This window comes from Mastomys coucha, unplaced genomic scaffold, assembly GCF_008632895.1.
Source record: "Mastomys coucha isolate ucsf_1 unplaced genomic scaffold, UCSF_Mcou_1 pScaffold11, whole genome shotgun sequence".
NCBI classification, from domain to species: Eukaryota; Metazoa; Chordata; class Mammalia; order Rodentia; family Muridae; genus Mastomys; species Mastomys coucha.
This window is the reverse complement of record NW_022196893.1, coordinates 3,503,000-3,527,184: the sequence shown is the minus strand read 5'-3', so window position 1 is coordinate 3,527,184 and position 24,185 is coordinate 3,503,000. Positions and strand designations below refer to the sequence as shown.

Below are 24,185 nucleotides of genomic sequence, written 5' to 3'. Positions count from 1 at the left end.
AGAGAGAGAGAGAGAGAGTTAGAGAGAGTTAGAGTTGCAAGTGTCTGAAGAATCCAGAGAGGATGTTAGATTCCCTGGAGCTGGAGTTGCAAGTAGGTGTGAGTCACCCGATATGGGTGCTGGGAATAGAACTCAGGTCTTCTGGAAGAACAATTCATGCTTTTAACTGCTGAGCCATCTTTCTGGCCCTTAAGAACAAAGTCGGACTGTATAATGAATGCTTCCGACTTGGCCAGCCATGGGAAGTCTCTGTTTCTATTTTGTTTTGATTTATTTCCTGTAAGAAATTCAGTGCAGTTCTTTGCTCCCAGCCCTGCAGAATCAGACGTTGGCTAGGCTTGCCCCATGGGCTCCTGTTGTCAACACCTGTTTGAGGACACTGCTGGGGAAGGTTCCATCATTTCAGTCAGGAGTGAGCTGGACAGAGACTTCTTGTTACCATGGCTACTCCGTGTGTCCCACAGGTTACAGATCCCTGCAGAGTTGCCTTGTACTAAGTGTGTGTGTGTGTGTGTGTGTGTGTGTGTGTGTGTGTGCCAGCTTTTCTATAATGCATGCCTTCTGTCTTTGGTATTCCTCTACCTGCGTGCAGGGCCATGAGCTTGGTCTAGCTGTCCCTGCGGGGTCCTGCAGGACTTTGAGGCTGGTAATCACCATCCTGAAGGGCTTACTGCATATGCTTATCTCTCTTCAGTCTCAGGTAGATGCAGTTTACCATCACAGGTCTTGCCTGTGGCTTCTTAGTCCCTCTTCCTCTTTTGCCATAGCCACTCACTGTCCAGTGCACTGGCAGGTGCTGGGCATGAGTCTTTGCCCTGATACAGCAACATGCTAATTCCAAACACTGGTGGGGGAACCTTGTTCAGTATTCCCAAGAATGGAGCTTTGCCTCTTCATACCATATTAGTGTCTCTGTATCTTGTCTTTACCTTAACCTACCCCACATGCCCTTGGCCTGGGTTGCTCTCTCCCAGCATCCAGAGATCTCACCTCAAAGGAAAGGACAGTCAGATATGGCTAGACTGGCTGGAATTTCAGTGTCTCACCTGTGTTGGTTGAATGCTTCCTGCATGCCTTTATCAAGAGAGGCATGGTCTTCCCTCCTACATTTTTCATCATCCTTTGCAAGAGCCCTTGGTAGGGAAGGCCCTGGGGAATGGCGGAGAAGGGGAGGGGTACAGCATCCCATTGGCAGCCCAGTTAGCTTTAGCTGCCCACCATCTTTGTACTGATGCCTTCTTGCCCATTTGGATGCCACCTGTCACTTCTTCATCCCGTGTCCTGTTTCTGGTGCAATGGCCCTGCCCTGCCCTTCTGGAAGGGCCTCTGCTGTACTTCCCTCTGACCTCTCAGGCTTTAGTCATGATCAGCCAGGGAGAGGAAGTTGCCTTCTAGCTCCTGCTTGGAAGCTGCCCTTCCCTGCCTTCTACTAATGCGTGGTCACTGTGTTTTCTCTGGACATATCAGAGCCCCTTCTGCTAATGCGTGGTCACTGTTTTCTCTGGACATATCAGAGCCCCTTCTGCTAATGTGTGGTCACTGTTTTCTCTGGGCATATCAGAGCCCCTTCTTGCATTACAGCTGAGGGCTGTTCAGACTTTTGGTACCACAGGAGAAATGGTGCCAGCTGCACAGCACGAGCTGGGGCTGTTGCTTGATCTCGTCATGTGTCCTGAGACTCTGCCTAGGTGCACCTGCCTGACTCCTGGCGTGGAAGCTCATCTACTTGTGGGTACTGATTTGAGCTTTGTTTTTAACTTTTTAGACTCTGGAAGCTGTCCTGAACTTCAAGTACTCTGGAGGCCCAGGACATGTGGAAGGGTATTACAGGAACCTCTCCCTGGGACTACACGTGGAAGTCGAGCCCTCTGTGTTTTTTACCCGAGTCAGCACACTTCCAGCAACCAGGTAACCAACCAGGCTGGGGGTAGGGAGTATCTCATGATACTGGTTATCTTGTCTCACTGCTCAGCAGAACCATGCCTTTGGCAGGGCAGTGGTCCTTGGTGTTAGTGGGCAGCTGGAATGGGCTGACCGGGATGCTGTGCTGGCAGTCCTTGCGGGGGCCTTTCGGGGGCAGGTGCTTCTCCCTAGTCTGACTGTCCCTTCCTCAACCCAGGCTCTGTATAGAGTTTTGTTTATATTTGGCACTCCCCAGGAACCCAGCCTTGTTCTTTGTGATGCTTCTATGACTGGTGAGATGAACGTTTTGTCTCAGGGTTCACCACCATTCAGCACCACAGAGGACCTTCTAGCTTAGCACAATATCAGCTCATTCTGCACAGGAAACCGTGCCCCCCTCTCTGCCACCAGTTCCTCCAGGCTGATCTTCTCGGGAAAGAGAAGGGTGGGTCTGTCTACTTCCGGGTCACACATGGTAAAAAGGGCCGCTCTTTTTCTTTTAGGCAGAAGGTGACAGTTCCTCATCTCACACTCAGACCATAGAGTGGTGTCAATGCTTCTCAGGAGCCCTAAGGCCAGTTTAGAGGCCTCCTCAAACATGTGCAGCCCCTAGAGCATATGGACACACCTTCACTGAACTCCACCAGATTGCCAGGCTCAGCTGTTCCTTGTCTGTTTGCAGAGATGGTGGGCCAGGTCAGGACCATGTATGCTTAATCGAGCAAAACAGCAGACACGACTAACACTTACATGTCTGTGTTTGGATCTCACAAAGAGCACCCAGGCCTGTGCTATTTATTCCTCCCATTTATTCTATAGGGTAAAATGGAGGTATGGTGTCCATCATAATGCTGACAGAAAAGTCCATTTAAACGGATCTAGCTCACTTTCCCCCTAGCCACTGGAGAAAGGCTTCAGCAAGAATTAATGGCTTATCTGGGCCTTTTAGCATCTCTTTTCATCATCTATCACTCTTTTGGTCCTCACTGCCAAGGTGGCTTCTGTTTGAATTTGTATAAAGCTTTAAAGCTCCTGCCTCCAGGGCAGATTTGGCTAGTGTGCTGACAGCCGGTGTTAGGGCGTGCCAAGCCTTCCGCACATGGCTCTGCTGCGTCGTGTCTGCCTTTCCTGCCCTGAAGCCTCTTCTGTGCCACTGCCCATCAGGACTTCTCAGATGTGGCACAGCCTGCAACAAATTCTCCTTTGTGCCTCACTGACATGTGGCTGCTACCTCGTGGCCTCTGTAGCTGTAAATGGTAACTTAAGGTAGAAGTGGACTTGGCTGTTGGCCGAAGTACCACTTTGGTTTTTGTTACCAGCTTGTGGCCTTCATATTCTCTTCTTTTGGCCAGTGTAATTCTCTTCCCAGCTCCTGGGTTTGAGAGTTTACTTCTGATCTTCCTTTCCCATTATTCCTAAATCTGGCTGATGATCACAAAATCCTAGGATGGAATTTCACTTTCTCTGGATCACTCTGTCCCCTGTGTATCCTTAACTCCATGGAGAGTTGATCAGTTGGGCCCTTGGCTTGTCCCCAGCTCCAACCTGGCTCACAGAAAGATCCATTACTGAGGAGACTGTGTTCAGAGTCCCTCTTCTGTTCAGGACAGACCTCCCTGTCCCTGCTTCTCCCTGTATTCCTCCTGAGTTCTGTACTACTCAGCTCCTTATAGCCTGAGCCCGTGTCAAGGCCAGTCACCACTAGGGGTTTCCCCCGTGTCTTTCTCCTAAAAGTGTTCTTTTTATTAAACTACCACTCTCTTATGTAATCCTTTGGAAAACATCTGCTTACCTTTGAGATCTATGTTAGCATTCCTATAGAATGTAGAATATAAGTGTGTGTGTGTGTGTGTGTGTGTGTGTGTATGTATGTGTGTGTGTTTGTGTGTATGTGTGTGTGTATGTTTGTGTGTATGTGTGTGTGTGTATGTTTGTGTGTATGTCTGTGTGTGTGTGTGTGTGTGTTTGTGTGTGTGTGCATGTATGTATGTATGTGTTTGTGTGTGTGTGTTTGTGTGTATGTGTGTGTTTGTTTGTGTGTGTGTGTCTGTATGTGTGTGTGTTTGTGTGTGTGTGTGTGTATGTGTGTGTGTATTTGTGTGTATGTGTGCATGTATGTGGCCCTGTCCCATGCTTTCCTCACTTGTCTAACACATCACACAGTCAGATCCCTGGGAGCACTTCTGCTCTGTTTCCAGCCAGCACCCCAAATGCCCGGTGTATTCATTGTACAGTCTCTGTGGGAAAAGGGTCAGGCAGCAAAGTCTTGCCTTTTATCAGTCTAATAGGAGCTTGCCACACAGAATTAGCATGGGATGGGAACACAAATCTACACACAGGAGCGACAGGACAATGGAACATCAGATAAGTGGGTAAATAGAGAAGACCCTAGCTCCCACTGGGTTGGGGGTGAGAAAGGAACAAAGGAAAGAGCAAGAGTGAGTGGCCGAGAGGAGAAAAGCAGTGCAGGCTTGTGTGTCTGTGTCCCAAGATGCCCCTGTGCAGACCCAGCACTGCATTCGACAGTAGAACTTTTCAGACCCTGTAAGACAGTAAGGTACTATGCCTCTTACAAGAAACCGCATCAAATGTGCAAGTTGGTATGGACTTATTAATATTAAACATGTAGACTTTCAGAAGAAAGAGATAGGAAAATTTGTAACATTTGAAGAATTGGGTTTTCAATAGCACATAACAGTCCTAAATATACACCTAAAAACATAATTTCAAAATAAAACTGGCACATAAAGGGGAGAGACAGATAGTAACGTGGCAGAGCTGACCATTTAAGCATTCTTCCTGGAGGATCTGATATGACTTGTAGACAAGACAGAACGAAGCCCACAGGAAAGCTGTAGTCAATCTAGACATTCTCAACCAGCTCACCTAATTGTCGTTATGGAAGAGTGAATACTTATACTAGAAATGGATGGCTTGAGTCACCATCAGTGGTGTGGCTTCTGAAACACAGAAGAGTCCAGTACTCCCAGAGTGCATAGAAGAAGTCATAGAGAAGAATGAATGTCGGTAAAATGGGTAGCGAAAGAGAATTTGCAGATGCAGTGGTACCAAAGGCTGATACTTTAAAGAGATGAATAATAGAATTAATCATAACTAGGACAATGAGAGGGAAACCAAATTGCAAGTAGAAGGAACAAAGGATGTGGCGTTCTGGGGTTTTGTACACACTATGCGTTTAAAGTGTAAGAGACTACTGTAGCGCTCCCAGTGAGTTTGACAACTTAGGCAAAGTGAATCAATGTTTTGAAGGACGAAAGTGGACAGAGTACTAAAACTGACAGAAGAAGAATAGAGCCTGTGAATAGACTTTCGATTAGAAAGTTCCTATAAAGCATGCTGTGGGCCCAGGTGACTTCTCCAGTAAATAGTTCAGCTTTTAAGAAAGCAAGCACAGTGCCCTCAAGGAAGCTCCTTTAGAAAGCAGGCAGGGAAGACTCCCTCTGGACCCCAGCCTCACCACACTGCTACTTTCCAAAGATGCCGCATCACAGGAAGAAAGGGACTTCAGGCCAGCAGCCTCAAGTTTTCAAAGGCTGAGTTGGACAGCAAAATACAAATCAATTTCAGCTATATGTAGGGTATAGTATGGCACTAAGAACTCCAGTTTATCCTAGAGATACATTTAGTTTTAAGCACTGAAAAAAAAATTAACCATTGGCATTTAGCAAAACAAAGGGGGAAACTCTCATTTAGCTGAGACCTCTGTAAACTAGAGTCCATGAAGTCTTAGCATGAGAAAGACCTGGGCAGAGAGTGTAGGCTTGCTGTTATTGCAGGGCAAGCCTGAGCATGCTCTCCACGAGTAGGAGCCAGGCAAATTGTCCTCTGTGAGGCCTCTGCTTTGTCCCTGGCGGTCCTATAGGGCAATAAGGTTTAAAAAAGTAAAAGAGAATTAAAGTCCTACAGATTAGGAGTGGATAGTAAGAACTGTCATCACCCACTTGTCTGCCCACAGGCATAGTGCACTCAGTCAGCTGTATTCCTGTTATTAGCAGCAAACAATTGGAAACCTAAAGATTAAAATTGAAAGTAATGTTTTGATAAAACCAAGAGAGAAACACCAGGGATAAATCTGTAAACGTGTGTTTTCCATCTCCGTGTCAGAACACGGGGAAAAGACTTGAGAACGTGGTGAGGGTGGGCCCTGTGGGCCGAGGGGCTGGCTCCTGTCAAGAGTTCAGTTTCCTCCATATTGGCTAAACTCAATGCAATACCAATCAAAATCCTAACAATATTTATTAACACTGTCATTTTAAAACAGATACTTGCAAGTTGTTCTTAAAAATATCTTAAAATAGACTAGAACCAGAGGAGGTTCTTAACTTGACCTAAAGGAACAAAGTTGGAGGAACTGGGTATGTGATTTTAAGACTTATGAAAAGATGTAGTTAGTAATTGAGAAAGTGTTATTGGCACCAATGTGGACTAGAGGTCAGCGTACCCAAGTATGACAAGACAGTTCATAAATAGACCTGAACAAATGTCCACTCTCATCGACTTTTAGCAGGATGCAAAGCCATAGTTATGAAGGACTGCAGAGCCTTTGCTTTCTCCTCAGAGGAGACATAGCAGAGCAGCTTCCTGACTTGGGGCCAAAGATTTCTTAGACGGACCCAGAACTTGCTAACTGTAAAATGAAATGTTGATAAATAATTAATTTCATGAAAACTGAAACCTTATGCTTGGGCTGGCTCCATGGTGCAAATGGGTAAAAGCTTTTACTGCGGAAGCCAGATGGCTAAATTTGATCCTTGGAATCCAAGTAAAATGCCGGATTCTGTGTGTCACACCTGGGACCCCAGCCTTCCTGTGTTGAGATGGAAGCATGTGAACCGGCTGGAAGCTTGTGGCTTAGGTATGCATACAGGTATGTAGCCTGGAGTATACAGAATAGCAGTAGGAACATGGAGACTGCCTCAGGTGGAAGACAAGAAGTTCCTCCTGAAGGCTACTCCCTGGCTCTACCTGTGTGCTGACACATGCCTAAGGGCATTTTCTAAATAGAATAAACAAATCACGCACACACACACACACATATACACACACACACCCTTACACTCACCAAAAGGCAAGACATACCATAAAATATCCTGCAACATCCAAACAGGTATTTTTCAAATGGCCACAGTCACCTGAAATATGTTCTACATCACTAATTGTTAGAGGAACACAAAGCAAACGCATCCGTAGGTCCCATTGTATGCTCCCCAGAATGGCTAACATGAAGTGCTGACAGCATTAAATGTCAGTTAGGATGGGATTGAACTAGAATTTGTGGGCATTTGAATTTACCAGCTGCTCTCCTCAGAGCCTTTAAACACATAACTCCCCAGTAGGCTTTCAGTTTCACCTCTGCACACTTTATTTTAGAGAACTGTACTATGTATGTATATATAAGTATGTATATATGTATACATATATATATATATACATGTGAATGAATTGTGTAAGAATTTATATAACAGCTTTACTTTCAATAACTGTAGTGTGGAGACAACACTGAATACCTGTCAGCAGGAGAATGGGTGAACCATCTTTGGGATCTACAATCCCACTGGGAGATGCTGCTCAGAAACAAAATGAGCTTCCAGAACATGATGTCAGTCAAAGTCTGTGCTCACAGTTGCAGATAGTGATGCCCTCCCTGTGACCAGAGTGCTTTAGGCAGTAGCTGACTGTGGTTTGAGGTGGGCGGATGGGTGGGAGGATATGGCCTGGGAATGGATTAGGGTCTCTTCCTACCATAGTTTTCCTAGACCTTGGCTATGACACTTCCTGTCCCTGGGGAAGACCTTAGTTTTAGGCAGATCAAGTTCATTAGTCACTTCAGAGGACAGTGACTTTCTGCTTCAGTGTCCAGTGGGGTGCTGTCCTGAGATTCGGATGGTATAAGAACCCATTGATATATCTTGCACATTTCTTATCCCATGTAAGTTATTCCTTGATTTTAAAAAATTAATGTTTAGATATAAAACTATGTATATAACCATAGAGGGCACCTCATTTTTATGGGAGAGATCAGGAAAGATACCATGGAAGATAGGATGTTGCAGTGTTCAACCCTGGGCCAGCCCATGGCAGGACCCTGGGAAGTGCAAGGCATTGATGACTTGCTCTGAGTTTTAAGACTGGCAGAATGGGAGCCAAGCTGAAGTTCTGTTTTCCTTAGCCACCACAGGAGAATCAACATGCATTTCTGGCACCCGGCATTAGTGGTTTATTGAAGTGGCATGCTGCAGTGCTTTATGAATTCTGTGTGCTTTGTGCTCACAGGTGAGGTTGTTCTGTCAGAATCCTTCTGGGCTAGAGTTCTGCACATCTCACTCTTAAAGCCAGGCCCTTCTTCACACACTTGGACTACAGATGAGGCTGGGGGGGTGGGTGTTGTATGTTTCTCTCCAGCGTGAATAGCTTGCTGGTGACAGTTGAATCTAGGTTTCCTTACTTCAGAGAAACTGCATGCTCGACAGCTAAATGACTACCTGCATGTCAGAGCTTACACGGAAGGTTTAGACTGATTTTAGTGCAAACAGAAGCTGACTATGTCAAAAGATCATCCTGGTGTTGGACCAGTTGTGCTGTGAAGCTCAGATGCAAATGTATGTGGCTCACTTGCTCCCAGAATTGCTGGGAGCAATTTGTGTGTATGTGTGTGTGTGTGTGTCGGTGTGTGTGTCGGTGTGTGTGTGTGTGTGCGTGTGCACATGCCTGCAGATATGAGTGCTCACATGTATGTGAGGTGGTCAGAAGAGGATGCCAGCTATCTGCTCTATCACAGTCTACCTTGTTCCCCTGAGACAGGGTCTTTTACTAAACTTGATCCTCCTGTATCTGTCCCTGCCCCTTGGCACGGAGATTACAGGAAAGTGTGGCCATGCCCAGCTTTTTTTTTTTTTTTTTTTTTTTTTTTTTTTTTTTTTTTTTTAAACCTGGTCTCTAGGAAATCCAAACATCCAGGTTCAGGCTTTTGTGCTTGAGCAGCAAGCACTGCTACCCTCCAAATCTCTGCAGCCCCGTTTCCTGGTGGTTTTAGATGTGGCAGTGTTTGGGAATGGAAAGGGGAAAGAGAAAGAATCCTGTTCTCTTCCCAAAAAGCTCCTGGAGGTGAGCATAGCCTCTGGAGCGTGTGTGTGTGTGTGTGGGGGGGGGGTGCACATTTCTGTAACATCAGCATGCAAGGGCTTGGGTTTACATGGGGGTCTCAACAGCATACTATGACTTTGGGCCACATTTATGTGAGCCAGTCATACAGAGACCTAGCTCTGATTCTTTCTGCTGCACACATGCCTTCATGAGAGGTTGCAGTTTCAGGGGATCTGTCTGTCCTTTACTGGGAGAACATCTCTGCTGTATCCATTTCACCAGGGAGAGAAGAGAATCAAATTATTGAAGAGGGGGCCATTTTCCCCAAAAGCCAGAGAACGGTAAAGATGAGACAGGGTATTTTCTCTCCCTCTTCCTCTCTCTCCTCCTTCTCCCTCTGTTTCTCTCACCCTACTCTCTCCGGGGTGTACATAGGTCTCAGCTAACTTACATTTGGAAGATCAATTACTTCTGAGATGCACATTTTACACCGAGCTGCCTGTTAGTGTTCTTAGGAGCTCGACTGTAATGGATCAGGCCACACCATCCCTGTCTAACAGCTGTGCTTCCCTTTCTCCCAAGGAGCAATTTCTTTCTAGATGGTTACAGTAAATGATCCAATCTTAGACACCCCTATTTGGAGCAATGTAGAAAATCCACCCCTCAGGGCCGGGTGCAGGGTGTAATAGGCATCGTGCGTGAACAGAGACTGTCTTTCTGGACACACCACTTAACTTGCCCTCTGTCATTTAAAAGGTTCCTGTTGGGGAGGGGCAGCTCAGCTCTTAGGGGTCCCATGCCCACAGATACGGCATTGAGGCCATTTGCAGAGACCCTTTGTCAGGCTGCAGCCTTCCCACATTGCTGCCTTTGTTAGATTCATTTTAAATTTGGTGAGACTTTAGAATTTTAGCAATAGGACTTGGAAGTAAACCTATCTGCATTTCATCTCAAATGGTGAATCTGCAGCTTATTGACCCTGAGGTCGTGAGCAAAGCTGTCACTCTTCTTTAAGCTCCACATTTCTTTCATCTTAAAAAGATGATAGATAGCAGTGATCTTGTACGATCATGAAACCGCATGTCTCAAAATTACTTGTGAAGATATATGGTGTCCGGTGCAAGATTGATGACTGAACAATGGTGGCCCTTGTTTCTTGTATGCCACTTTCTTTGGGAACAGGGAGGGTCAGTCTGTAAGGAGATCCACTGTGCATAGCTGGCCCTGGGAATTTTCATAGATGTTACCTGCTTTACTTAGCTGCTGGCCTTGTCTTCCCACCTTAGTGTTGACTCACTGAAGCCAAGTACCCTGACTAGCTGGTGTGTTGGCTATACCAGCATAGTGTCTGCCATGATACAGGCACCAGTACTCAGTTGAATTGTTGATAAGTAATGCTGAGGTGACATGGGAAGTGGATGTCATGGACAGAGAAAGGAAGAGCAGCCCAGTTTGCACTGATGGAGAGAGCCAGTACATGAAGCTGTCTGTGGGAACAGTGGGAACAGAAGTTGCTCCTCCTATGAATGAGGAAGCTGGGTGGCAGGGAGACCAGAGCCAGAGCCCAGGTCCTAAGGGCACACCGATAGGTAAGCTACAGGAGGAGGAGACAGCCATTGCCCCTGCCATGGGCTTGAGTTACAAAATATTCTGTTCGGAATCGGTGAGATGACTCGGTGGGTAAGGGCACTGCAACCAAGACTGAGAGTGTGAATTCAACACCTAGACCCACACAGCAGGAGAGAGGTTAAGTACTGTGAGTTTCTCCCTGACCTCCACCACCAGCACATGTGCACCCACTGACACAGATCAGTGTAACCACATCCTCTGCCCTGCTGAGGGAGAAGGCCTTCCTCTCACTCTTTGTGGCCTTATGATGCTCCAGTCACCGCGGAGTCATGAGAAGGAGTCTGTAGAAGGCACTGGAGCCCAGGGGGCATCCATAGTGGCATTTGGAAAGATTTGAAAGATGATAGGAAGTGAAAGCACTTGCCATGCAAGCAGAAAGACCAAAGTTTGCATCCCCAGACCTCACATAGACAATAGGTAGGCAGAGACAGGGGATCCCAGAAATCAGCAAATCCTGGGTTTGAATGAGAGATCCTGCCTCAAAGGAAATAAGGAAAGAAAAGAGTCCAGGAAGATTCCTAACATCAAGCTTGGGTTTCCACAGCCCGCCCCCCAAGTTTGTCACCTGCACACAGGTGCAGGCACATATTGAACATTTACACATTGCACATACCCTCCCTGAAACATGCAGAACACCCTTCTTGTGGTCACTGTAGCTCTGCCAGAGGGTTGAGTTGTGGAATCTTTATAAAGCCTGGCTCCTGCTATGGTTGTTGGGAAGGTTAAGATAGAAACCTGAATGCCAAGTACTTAAGGCAGAGCCAGGCATGAGGCAGGGGTACAGTCATAGGAGTCGGCACAATCTTCCCTTCTTGTTTTCAGCCTCTGACCATGTATCCCAGGCCGTTCTTTCTCTTTGTTTTCTATACTTAAGTAAATCCCCAGCACTCCTGGCATATAATGAAGACAGATTATGGTGGTTCTCAACACCCCCCACCCTAGGATCAAACGATCCTCTCAAGGGGGTAACAGTAGCAAAATTATGGTTCTGAAGTAGCAATGAAATAATTTTACTAATTCTGCACCACATGAGGAGCTGTGTAAGAGAGTTGCAGCATTAGGAAGGTTGAGAACCACTGACATAATAGATGACTGCGCCTTGCAGGACATCTTGACTCCATGAAGAGGGAAAGGTAGAAACCTAGACCTTGGACCGGTTTCCTGCCTTGGATGGGCCACTGAACTGCTTGTTCTTAGCTGAAAATAGTGGGACTATGCCATATAAGGAGAGATGTTTCTCCCCTTCTTCTGAAGCTGTTCAGACTTCTTACCTAAGTCCATGCCTATGGGAAGTGTGGTGAGTGAAACCCATACCTGTTGCCGTGTCTCCCACAGGCCTCTCTATGCCACTCCTCTGACACTGCACAGTGCCTGTGGCTGCTGTAAAAGTAAAAAAATAAGACTTTGCTTGTGTGCCAGTTAATGATCTGTGCAATCCATGTTGACTGCATTTCTACACCGGACATATTTACACAGAAACGGCATGCTTTGGCCATCTTCTCTCTGCTTGGAACTACTTGGCTTGCCATGCTGGCTGGCGGTGTTGAGAAGGCATATAAGTCTGCATACTGTCTGTGTGGGGTCTGTGTGCCTGAAACAGAACTTCGAAGAATGTGGACTTTCATTGTGCACTAGACTTTCCTCCACAGTTCATCCCCGAGAGTGTGAGAATACAACTCCCCCACCCCTCATTAAAAACATCATTCTTTCTTATGAAAGAATGAACAGTTTGAAGGCTGTGCAACATCTCACTGGTTTTACAACTCTGACATCATTAACTGGAGGGGAAGGCTTAATATTCTTTATGTTTATTGAGCTTTTGCCTTTCTGCCAAGTGCCCTCTTGTATGTAATTTTATAGCATTTAATTTTTTAAAAAAGAATTTAAGTATGTGGGAGCAGTGTTTGGGGAGTTCAGAAGAGGGCATCAGATCCCCTGTAGCTGGGGTATGTGGTGCCCTGTGCAGGTGATAAGAATTGAACCTCTGCAAGAGCAGAACGTGTTCTTAACCACAAAGCCATCTCTCCAGCCCCATATTTTAAATTTTCTATTAATTTTTTCATTGCCAGAAATTTTTGCATGTTAAATACTTTAAAGGTGACCCACTTTTAAAAAGATTTATATATGTTTGAGCACATGACTACATTTATGTACGTGTACTATATGTATGCCTGCTGCCCAAGGAGGTCAGAAGAGGCTCTTGGAGCCCTTGGAAGTGGAGTTAACAGACAGTTGTGAGCCATCATCTGGGTGCTGGGAACAGAACCGGGTCCTCTGGAAGAGCAGCAAGTGCTGCTAACCACTGAATTATCTCTCCAGCTTCATCATTATCCATATTTTGATATAAGCATTTGAGTTTTAAAAAGGGTTTTCTTTTTTCTTACATATCTGTGTCTGTATGAAGGTGTGTATATGTAAGTGCACAAGGAGACCAGTGACCCGGCGGTTGGGTTACCTGGTGAGTGTGCTGGTGATTGGGCGGTTGGGTTACCTGGTGAGGGTGCTGGTGATTGGGCGGTTGGGTTACCTGGTGAGGGTGCTGGTGATTGGGCGGTTGGGTTACCTGGTGAGGGTGCTGGTGATTGGGTGGTTGGGTTACCTGGTGAGGGTGCTGGTGATTGGGCGGTTGGGTTACCTCATGAGGTAACTAGAGACTTCTGTAAAAGCAGCTTCTCAGGTGGGACTTGTGAGTATTTTCCTTCTACCTGCATCTGCTTTGAGAGAACACCGAATGGTGTTTGGAAGCATTTGTTCCAGTTCTGTTTTCTGGAGGAAATCTTTCAGTACTATTCTTTCTTTAAAAAAAAAAAAAAAAAAGCATTTGTTAGAATTTGTCAGGAAAGAATCTGGTCTGGAGATTTTTGTCAGAGATTTAAAAAGAGAATCTATTTGGTTATTTAAGGGGTTGAGGACTTTCTAGATCACTTACCTTTTCTTGGGCTGATTTTGGCAGTCCATGCCCTATGTCCTCTGGGTTGTCACACTGTTGGGATTGGAACTCTGTGGTACTCTCTTGAGTGTGTCATTTCTGAGGTTCCATGTTACATCCATTAGAATGGCTAAGATCCAAAACTCAAGAGATGGCACGTGCTGGTGAGGTAAGGGACACTCCTCCATTGCTGGTAGGAGTACAAACTTGTACAAACACTTTGGAAATCAATTTAGTGGTTTCTCAGAAAACTGGGAATAGTTCTACCTCAAGATCCAGCTATAGCACTCCTGGGCATGTACCCCCAAAATGCTACACTACACCACAAAGACACTTGTTCAACTATGTTCATAGCAGCTTTAATCATGATAGCCAGAAACTGGAAACAACGTAGATGTTCCTCAACTAAAGAATGGATAAAAATACTACGGTACATCTTCACAATGGAATACTATTCAGCTATTAAAAACAGAGACATGGTGAATTTTGTAGGCAAATGGATAGAACTTGAGAATATCATCCTAAGTGAGGTAACCCAGTCCCAAAAGGGCATGTCCTCTGAAAGAATCAGGTTGTTTTAGTCAGTGGGTTTTATCCATCTTTTTGTCTTTCTCTTCTTCATTCCTTTCCAATGCTTCCTGTGAGTTTCTTCTTTATCTCCTGAGATGAGAGCTGGTTGCTCCATACTGTCCCTCTCCCTACTACAACCCTTCAGTGCTGCAGGTCTCTCCCTCTACATCTTGCATCTGCTGCGTCCCAGTGACTTGGGATTTTATTAATTGCAAACCTGGTATCTTGTTAGTGCTATTTGAAATGTGTTGGTCCACTTCCTGGGATTTGTAATGTCCCATTGATCATTCCGCTACCGACTTCTGGATTAATCCTGCTTCACTTGAGAACAGACTTTGTGTTCTTTGAGTGTGCACTCATGTGTGTGTTCTGCAGGTGTGAGGTGGGGTTTCATTAGGTGTCAAACAAACATGGGCGGTTGTCAGTGTCTCCCATGTTCTGTTGATTTTGTGTCTACTCATTCTGTACATTTCCAAGAATCCTATTAGTGTCTTTGACTCTAATTATGCTTCTGTCCATTTATCGTCATGGAGCTGAGTGCCCAGACATTAAGACTGTTTGTCTATTCTTGGTAGATTCAGGCTTTCTTCATTAAGCAATGTTCCTCTTTGTCACTGCTAACTGCCCCTGCTCCAAAGTGGACTCTGCTAGGCTTCTGCCTGTAACTGTCATATATCTTAGTAAGTTCTCTTTCACTGGGCACTTGACATTTTTGTTACTCTTCCCTTTTCCTTCTTCCCATGCCAAGTTCCCTGCTAATGTTCTTGCCCTTTCTTCTGAAGGTCTTTCTGGAAGGCCTCTTTCAGAGTCCCAGCCTTCCCCGCCTCTCCACTCCTGAAGGACTTTTTTTTTTTCCACTCTCGGATATAGACTTCTGGTTACAGTCCCCCGCCCCTCAATCACTTGTACGATGTCCTACTTCCTCTGCCCTTCACAGTTTCTGATGACAGAGCTTCAGACCTCCCACACCCGTTGCTTTTGTCCCTTGCCTTTTTGCCCCATCAGCTCTCTGCCTTTTGTCGTTTCTCTCTGCAGCGTATGGCATTTCTAGGTAAAGAATTCTTAGCATCTGTACTGTGTTGGGTGTGCTGAGCTTCCAGGATCCATTTAACAACATTGTAGTCAAGCCTGGGAGGTTTTGATTTTTGTCCCTTGTGGATGGAGTTCAGGCATTGGTAAATGTGAGCGGAGCATGCAAGGACTCTAGCATAGAGGTTGGCATGCCTTCCGAAGGCCTCTCAGCTCCAAGTGGTTATTCTACATCTCTTCTCACCTTGTCCCCATGGATACTGCAGTGATGTAACATGGGGTGGGTTCCTCGGCTGATTTTGCTGCTCAGCTGCTTCTCTTGGCTCATCCTCATGTCCCCCAGTCTCTCTGCGGAATGTTCTCTTCTGCCTTCCTTTTGGGCACGTCCTTCCAGGAAGATAGTCATCTTGAGGTGCACCACTGTTTTGCCCTTCACATGGAGTTCATATTTTCTGGCATTAAGTTATTTTTCAGAATCTTCTGAGTATTTGCATCTGATGCTGTGAGATGCTGGGGTCTTGTCTGCATCCTGAGAAAAATGTTGGCATTTCTGTTTTAGTAGGTAGTCCTTGGTGTCTTTTGGTTTTTGGTATGGTCCCAAGGGTCACCTGCCCATTTCAGAGCATTTGTGGTAGTATTTGGCTCTTCCCCTGTTTGAGCCACACCAGAATTGAGGACTGTAACCATGGTCACTTGGACTGATTCCATGTGCCTTCCTCTGGTGAAGCCTGAAAGTCACATGAAACGGTCAGATTTTGCTCTTAATCCCTGTCCCATTCCAAATCTTCCTCCTGTGTCTCTACTAAGGTAGGCATGATTTCCCCTTCTGTGTGTCTCTTGTGTGACCAACTAGTCACAATGGCTCATGGGACCTAGGCTTCTGGGTCAGAGAGTGATGGGCACCTATGCAGCCTGCTGCTATGACAGCTCTGTCTGTATCCAGTGCTGCACACATAGTTGAACTGCAGAAGAACAAAAGGAAGGACAAATGTGGTCCTCTCATCTTTCTGGTCAGCCTAGCCTCTTTCTGCTGTCCCTGGCATATACTTGTGAGATCTCAGAACATTACTGGGAGTGCTCATTGCAGCTCTTTGAGCGCCAAGCTGCCTTTTGGGTAAGGTCAGGTCAGGGCAGTGCAGAGAAGTGTAGCTCTCTCCCAGATCAGCACTTTGACTTGTCTTCTCAGTTTTTGTGCTCTTTGAGTCTTTGACTCCATCCGCTGTATCTGTGACTTAGGGATGGGTTCAGTTACAGACAGCAGGAGACTTGAAGAAGCCTGGGCTTCATCCTTTTCCACATTGGAACCTCATCATCACCCCCACCACACCCCACACAAAACAATCCACACTACTCATCTGCTTTAGACTCTCAAAATAGCTTCCTGTCATGCTTAGAATAAAATCAATATTTTCTTATGACCTTTCCTCCGTCATTAATCTTCTGCCAATCTCGTCTCCTCTTTTTCTGTTCTGTGATCGCACTGCGCCTCAGGATTTTTGCATTAATTGCACGTTCTCTTTGGGAGGGATGTTCTCCTCTAAGACCTTCACAGGACCGCTTCCTTGTCATCAGAGTCCCCAGTCAAGCATTGTTTCTTCAGGGAGACCCTCCATTGCCATCGGATCTGTGTCGTGATTTTTTTTTTTACTCCTCTGTTGATGTTTCCCTGTTGATGTACTTAATTTCTAAAAACTATTTGTATTGCAGGACTCTCATGCCCTGCTGCATTTCATAGCCTACTTCTTACACCAGCTGTTGTCATAGCAACCAGATTTATGCAGGTGTAACCAGAGAGTACCTTGCCTCAGCAGTGCTCAGCATCTCTTCCTTTCTGGAACATTCCCCATGCCTTGCCAAGGCTGCAGGATTGGATGACCCTAGGTACCCACTGCACAGTGGTTTAAGTCATTGAAGGATGAGTCCTGACCCTCCAGGGGAAAGCTTGTCCAGTGAGGCCAAGATTTGGTGAGGGAATGAATCATCCTGTTGGTCTGTGACCCAGGTGTTCATTTATGAAGAAGAGTCCCTGCAGGGTCCCAGAAAGACCCACAATATGTAACCTTAGCTACTCCAGCATGGCCAGCTCCATACAAAGCCCTACAAAGCCTTTGGTGTGGCCCTGCCTCTTCACAACACTGGGTCCACCGTCTGCCATTCTTCTAGCCTCTCTTCCCTGGGTCCCAGTGCCCTACAAAGCTCTTTCCTCAAGCTCTGCCTTCCAAAGGAGCCCCAAGGCTCAGGTAGCACACTAAAAGACTTTCAAATACTTTTTCTAAAACATTTTAAGGGAAACAAAGTTGGATGAAGGGAGCAGAACTCCATTCTTAACATTTTGCTAAATTGTGTTTATATTACATTTAAACTTCAAGACAGAAAGCTGTACTGTGAAAACTCTGTATTCGTCTTTAGTACTAATAAAGACTGAATTAACGTTTATTAAGAGTATAGAGTATTTAAGTCTTTCAAAGTTCCCAAACACGTATTGTGTATGTGTGTGTGTGGGGGGGGTATCCATGTGTCTTGGTTACTTTTCTATTACTGACATAAGACATCTTGACCAAGGCAACTTTTAACTTTTTTTTTTTTTTTTTTTTTTTGAGACGGGGTTTCTCTGTATAGCCCTGGCTGTCCTGGAACTCACTCTGTAGACCAGGCTGGCCTCGAACTCAGAAATCCGCCTGCCTCTGCCTCCCAAGTGCTGGGATTAAAGGAGTATGCCAGACCGCCCAGCCCAAGGCAACTTTTAAAAGAGTTTATTTGGAGCTTATAGTTTTAGAGGCTTAGAGTCCATGTCCGCCATGATGTGGGGCATGGCAGCATGGCACCGGAGCAGTAGCTAAGAGCTTTCATCTTGAGCCATAAGCTCAAACTGAGTGAGCTAACTGGGAATGGTATGGGCTTTTGAAACCACCCGCAGTGACACACTTCCTCCAACAAGGCCATACCACCTAATCCTTCCCAAATAGCTCTTCCAACTGGGACCATGTAGAGCCTATGGGGACCATTTTCATTTAAACCACCACGTCTGGACAACTAGGCTGTTTTTCAAGCTCATTTCCATCTCTGCACAGGGTTTGATGCCCAGCCATCCTATTCTGTCTTCTATCCTTTTGGTTTGCACCTGGTTAAAAGGAGCCTCTGGCTTCTATTAGTTATGTTGCAATGAATATTTCTGAGTATGTCTTCGTGGGAGTCCTCTGAGTTAATACACACTGACATGGAATTGCCCGCTCCAAGTGTATTTATATATAGTTTGAGGAGACTCCCCAGTTTCTTTTATTCTTTTTTTAAAAAAGAAGTTGTATCAATTTATTTACACCCTACTTTTTACTGATGTACATCTTGGCCAAATCTTTGGTCCTGTAATACTTTAAAGTGTTTCCATTAAGTTGAGTGGGAAATAGTGTCTTATGATTTGATTTCTTCCTCTGGCTGCTAGCTTGATAGAGTGTTTACTGCCCATTGGATTTCCTCCAGTTTTGACTGTCGCTTTCTACTCTTTGCTTGATGTCCTACTGAGTCATTTCTTACTGATTTATGGGAATTCTCCACAAAATCAGAATTCCAATTCCTTGTCAGTTTAATATACTGCAAATACCTTTCCACAAGTAGCTTGTCTTAGCTTTTTAATGGTTTCCATTTATACCAAAGTCCATAACTTTAACACAGCCAAACATGCTGTCTTTCTTTTATATTTTATATGTTGTAACTTGTTTGTGAAATATCTCACTTTTCACAAGCTGTTTATTTGTTTAAATTTTTCTAGTTTTTAAATATTTTTTAGGTAGTGTTGCATGGATAGTTTTCTGGATAGTTACAATCATCTATTGGCCATGGGCAGGTCACTGGTAATAGAGCAAAGAAACACTTACCCCAAGTCTAGCTTATTGAATGGTGTTGCACAGAGAAATACCAGTGACCCAGGAGTAGACCCCAAAAATCCTACCCTAGCAGTGGTGATCACTCATGGAAACTGTGTCCTTAGAGCTGCCTGCCCAGCTTGCTGACAGGAGAGTCTTACCTCTCAGGAACTGATTACTGCTTTGCAACCTTGGGGAGAGGCCTTGAGAGTCTTCCTTCCTGGGCTTGTAAACTGGATTGTCCCTGTCCTCCCTGGAGGAGTACTTGAATGGATGCTTGGATTCTGAGAAAATGGCCATACCACACTTAGCCATAAAGTATACATTTAAGCTCATGGTTTCCTGTGCATATAACCATGTGTCATGTGGCCCAGGGCTTTTCTGGAATCTTACTCACAAAAAGAAAGCACCCCCTTTCAGTTGGACCTCCAGTTCCCAGCTTGTGAATATGCTTTGGGATGTCTTCTACCATTTATGCTTTGGAAGATTTCTTGACATCTAACAAACTAGCTCTTTCCAGCATCCTCCACTTCATTGTTTTGGATGTTCTAGGCACTTTTTTTTTTTTAACATACAGAATTAAAATAGCACACCAGATTTTACTAAAACTAAAACTTTATCATACCCTGTTTTTACTACAGTGCATTAAGTACATAGCGATATGGAGAGTTGTGACTTCTTTTAAAATATGGTCTTATCTTTGAGCATGAAATATCTCTTTATTCATTTGACTTCTTTACTAATTGTTCCACAAAACTTAAATAGTTTATGTAAATGTCCTATACATTATGTCCTAAACATAATATTTATTATGTTTATTCCTAAGAGCCTTCTGGGCTGCATTGCATTTACAAATCCATAGTCTTAACTATTTTTCCTTGAAATAGTAACAATAGTATGAAGCTTTATTCTGCAACCTTTTTGAATCTGTTGCTTTTAACTTCATGGAAAAGATTGTTTTATATTTTTAACCCCTTCTTCCTGTACTCTCTCTTCAATTCAAGTTGCAAGAAAGCAGAGGCCCTGCCTTTCTCCCTCACTTCCCTTTCTCAATGTGTGCATACAGTCTTAGCTGACATGCAGGGGAGACTCCTAAGTCTGCTAGAAGAATCAATCAATAAATTGGCAAATGTATGCCATCTGGCAGCTGGAGTATGTCTTAGCCATTTTCCCACCTTGACCACAGACCCAAATCTACTACTTTCTGTGCAAGTTTATCCGCCTCCGAAGGCTTGCTCTGACTTCAGTTCTTCTGGAAGGAATTTCTTAGGCTTCCCTTCTCTGCAGAAAGGTGAATCCAGAAAACGAAAATCAAGAATTGAACAAGAATGAAAAGTAAACTGTGTGTTCCAACAACTCATAAAGAAAATCAGCCCCAGAAATGTGGAAGACACACGAGTAAATGATATTCTGGCGGGTACAGAATGCTACCACAGTCTGGGATGGGAGTTCATTTATGAATAACAGATAGAAAACAAAGATCCACCAATATATCATCATATCAACAGGAGCAATATCTCACCACATCACCGGCCCAGCTGCCCGACACCGACAATGATTCAGAACTGGAGTGCAGCAGCCATTGTGTATCTATGCCCCATTCTTATGCAGCCTCCTGGGTAGTGTGCTCTGCAAGTGCAAACAGCCTCTATTCTAGGCTTTAAAAACTGCTCCCCCCTAATGCTTTATGAGTTTCTATATTTGATGAAAGATTTTGCTGTGATTAATGATTTCATGAAGTTATGCCAAAGGTGGGCCAGGTCTTCATTCCTAGGAGAGTCTGCTTATAGACAGCTGTCTGAGCATTCCTCTAATGCCAGCACCCCTAGCGAAGACACCCTTGCTCCAAAGCTCCAGAACCAATAATGTGAGGACATCTTCTGAAGACCTCTGACACTCTGTTGGCACCATCTGCACCAGAGATGGTCACACCACGCCTCTGCCTCCCTTTCTTGAGAGGCCTTAAGAGGCCACATGCTTTCTGGCACCCCCTGGTCTTTAGGGAGTGCCTGCTTCTGCTTCTGTGTATGTATGAACCCTAGATGTGTCCTCACAACCCCCTCTGTGTATGATTCCTTCTCTCAAGGGAGCAGAGGACAGCTATGATCAAGGGAACCTACCCACTGAGAAGGCAAACTTTGGGCTTTGAGTCTGGAGACTCAGCCACCATGCCAGCCCAGGTTAGCTAGCTCCCTCTCTCTGCACCTCCCTCCCACAAGTGTCAGGACACAAAGGCAAAATCTCAATTCTCTCTCTTCCTTTGGTTTGGCTTTGCAAATAACCAATAGAACTCTCCCTGCTGCTTGGGACATTCTAGAGAAGTCAGACGTCTCCTAGGATGCCATGTTTTGATTCTACACAGAGTGAGAGATAACCACCAGGGCAACTCTTTGTCTCTGTCTCTCTCCCTTACTTCTAAGGCAAACAGTTCATCCTGCTTCTCCATGTCTAGCACAGCTGCCCCCTTACTCTGCTCTTGCAGCGGCCATGGCTGTCCCCTTTAGATCAGCCAACAGGTACCGACTTCCTGCTCACCATGACACCTGGTATTTGGGAGGCTGTATTAGTTTTAGGCAAGCACTCAACTGTAATGGAAACTTGACTGTAGTGACCAACACAAATGAAGCACAGGCTGTTGGTACTTTTAAAATATTTCAGCCATACAGCTCTTAAGTCCATAGAGAGGAGGCCATGAGGGGTGGAAACTGCTGCTCTAGGAGGTACTTGATTTTCCAGCTCCTTCTAGCCTCAGCTCTGCCATCCAGAGCCTATGGTTTTATTCTCATCTCTGAGTGGTTGCTGGGCTTCAAGGCCTCCTGTTCATCCCAAGGAGAAAGGAAGTGAAGCCAGGGAGACTGAAGGTTGGAAGCCTCCTTATCCTGGCTCTGTTATTTGGGGTCTGAGAAGCTCAGTGGTTAAGATGCTGACATTGGGAGTATCCCTTGCTATAGAGAGCCTTTGGAAGTTGAACATTTTGCCTCCTCCTTTGCAGGAAGCAAGGGGAGGGGAGGCTTCAGATGCCTGGTGAATTGTCTAGCTTACATTATCTGCCACAGCTCTGAAGAAGAAGAATGTGAAGTCTCTCACAAAGAAGAGTATGAAGCTTATAGAGAAGTCAACAGCAACACATGGGGCCCAGATCTTCACATTCCAGTACCCAGTCCATTTGCTGAGGCTTAGGTAGCTGAAGACTTCCTCATTTGGGCATAGCCTTTATTGGGTGACACTATATACAATGTGTAGATGATCTTAAGGGCCAGATGTTCACCCTTTGTTGAGGCACGGAGAACTGAGGTACTTCCCAAGGTCATTCAGTTCTTAAAGGGTGTGACCAAGTTCTTAGCACACGTCCAGAGGCTCTGGCATTGTTATAAACCACACCTCTACACATCAAATAGTGGGAAGTCCCTAGAGAGAAGGAAATGGCAAAGTTGCTTCTCTTTGCTGCTGGAGCATTCTGAACTTCCCTTTGTCTTTCTGCACAGCACCCGGCAGTGCCACTTGCTCCTTGACGTCTTCAACTCCACAGAGCATGAGCTGACAGTCTGTGCCAGGAACAACTCTGAACTTGTCCTGCATGCCAGTGAGTGCCAGCGGTAAGTGTCCTGCAGAGGCAGAGTAAGGCCAGGACCCACATGGGCAGAGCTTGGTAACGTGCAGCCTTCTTATTTCTGCTGGGCTTCTTTCCACACCAAGAGGCTCTTCCTTCAAATCCAACATGTAGATGGATTGTACATGGGATAGGATTTGTATTTTTTAAATAGCAAAATGCATGAGGCACTAGATTTAAGAACAACCAAACAGCAGGCCTGTGTCTTAGATCTGAGCTTTCCCTGTGTTTGCTCTAGATTTCTTCACCTATCCCTGTCTCTGTCTTATTTTAAAGAATAAACTTTTTCCCCCAAATAGCTGACATTGGTATTATTAGTCAGCAGGGAAATGCAAATGCAGAAATCACAGGGAAAAGCTAGTGCACATTCATCAGAAGCACGGAGATGAAAAGACACAGAGGGAGCACTGGGGAGGATACAATGCGCCTGAAGCTCTTACGCTGACATGAGAGAATATGCTGCAGCCACTGGGGACACAGTCACAGCACTTCCTTATAATGCCAGGCACAGCCTTGCCCTTGGCCCTGCTCTTCCACTCTTGGTTATCACCGTCTACTGTCCCCCCCCCCACACATACCTATGCTGAGCTACCTAGCCCAGAAGCTGGAAAGATAAACTCCAGGTTCAGCAAGAGACTTGACCTCAGTAAGATGGAGAGTGATTGAAGAAAGCACCCAGCGTCAACCCTGAGCTGCTACATACACATGCCACCCCCTACATGTGTACCCACACACATATGAACATGCACACATACTTGCTACATGCATACATACGCAAAACATTAACTAAACAAATAAAAAAAAAAAAAAACTAAGGGGCTGGAAAGACGGCTCATAGGGGAAAGTACTTGCCATGCCAGTACAGGGATCTGAGCTTGGATCCCCAGAGTCCACACAGAAGGCAGGCATGATGGTGCACACTTGTGATCCCAGGACTGGTGAGAATGCAGAGGAGTAGAGACAGGATCATCTCCAGGATTCACCAGCCAGTCTACCTCAAAACAGAAAGGTCCAAGTTTAGGGAGAGACCCTGTCTCAATGACAAAGGTAGAGAACCATAAGGGAAGACAGCCGAAGTTGACTTCTGGCCTTTGCACGTGCATACACAGGCAAAAGTGTACCCATGTATATAAGCATGTGTACACAAGCATGCACACAAATAAGAAAAACTAAAATAGTTTTGAAAATTAAAACATAAGTCACTGAAAGAGTTATATAGGGATGTTCCTAAGCACTGCCCCTCCATAAAGCAAAACAAAGCAGAACACAACAGGGTCTGATATTTCCCACAGAAGAGTGGGTAAACAGTTAGTAGAGGATTTTTCACAAGGGGAACTCTGAAGCCAGAGGGACAGACAGTGATGAGCCAAACCTAAACTCTGCTCACTTAATGCTTTATATTTGAAAAATCTCAAGAGGAAATGTTAGGATAAATAAACCACAGAAAGAAGAGTTAAGCAATATCCACAACACCACTACTACCTCCAGCACCAGCACCAGCACCACCTCTCCCCTCCCCTCCCCTGCCCTTCCTCCCTCCCCTCCCGTCCCC

At 45.3% G+C, this 24,185-nt stretch overlaps 1 protein-coding gene across 3 annotated transcripts in view; it reads left to right on the top strand.

The window, feature by feature from the left end:
- Positions 1 to 24,185, top strand: part of Trappc9 (trafficking protein particle complex 9) — a 466,270-nt gene that overhangs the window by 290,602 nt on the left and 151,483 nt on the right. For all 3 annotated transcript variants that reach the window (XM_031345566.1, XM_031345557.1, XM_031345575.1), the window contains 2 exons: positions 1,766 to 1,908; positions 22,509 to 22,619. In XM_031345566.1, coding sequence (XP_031201426.1) covers positions 1,766 to 1,908; positions 22,509 to 22,619 — 254 coding nt within the window. The remainder of the gene's footprint in view (positions 1 to 1,765; positions 1,909 to 22,508; positions 22,620 to 24,185) is intronic.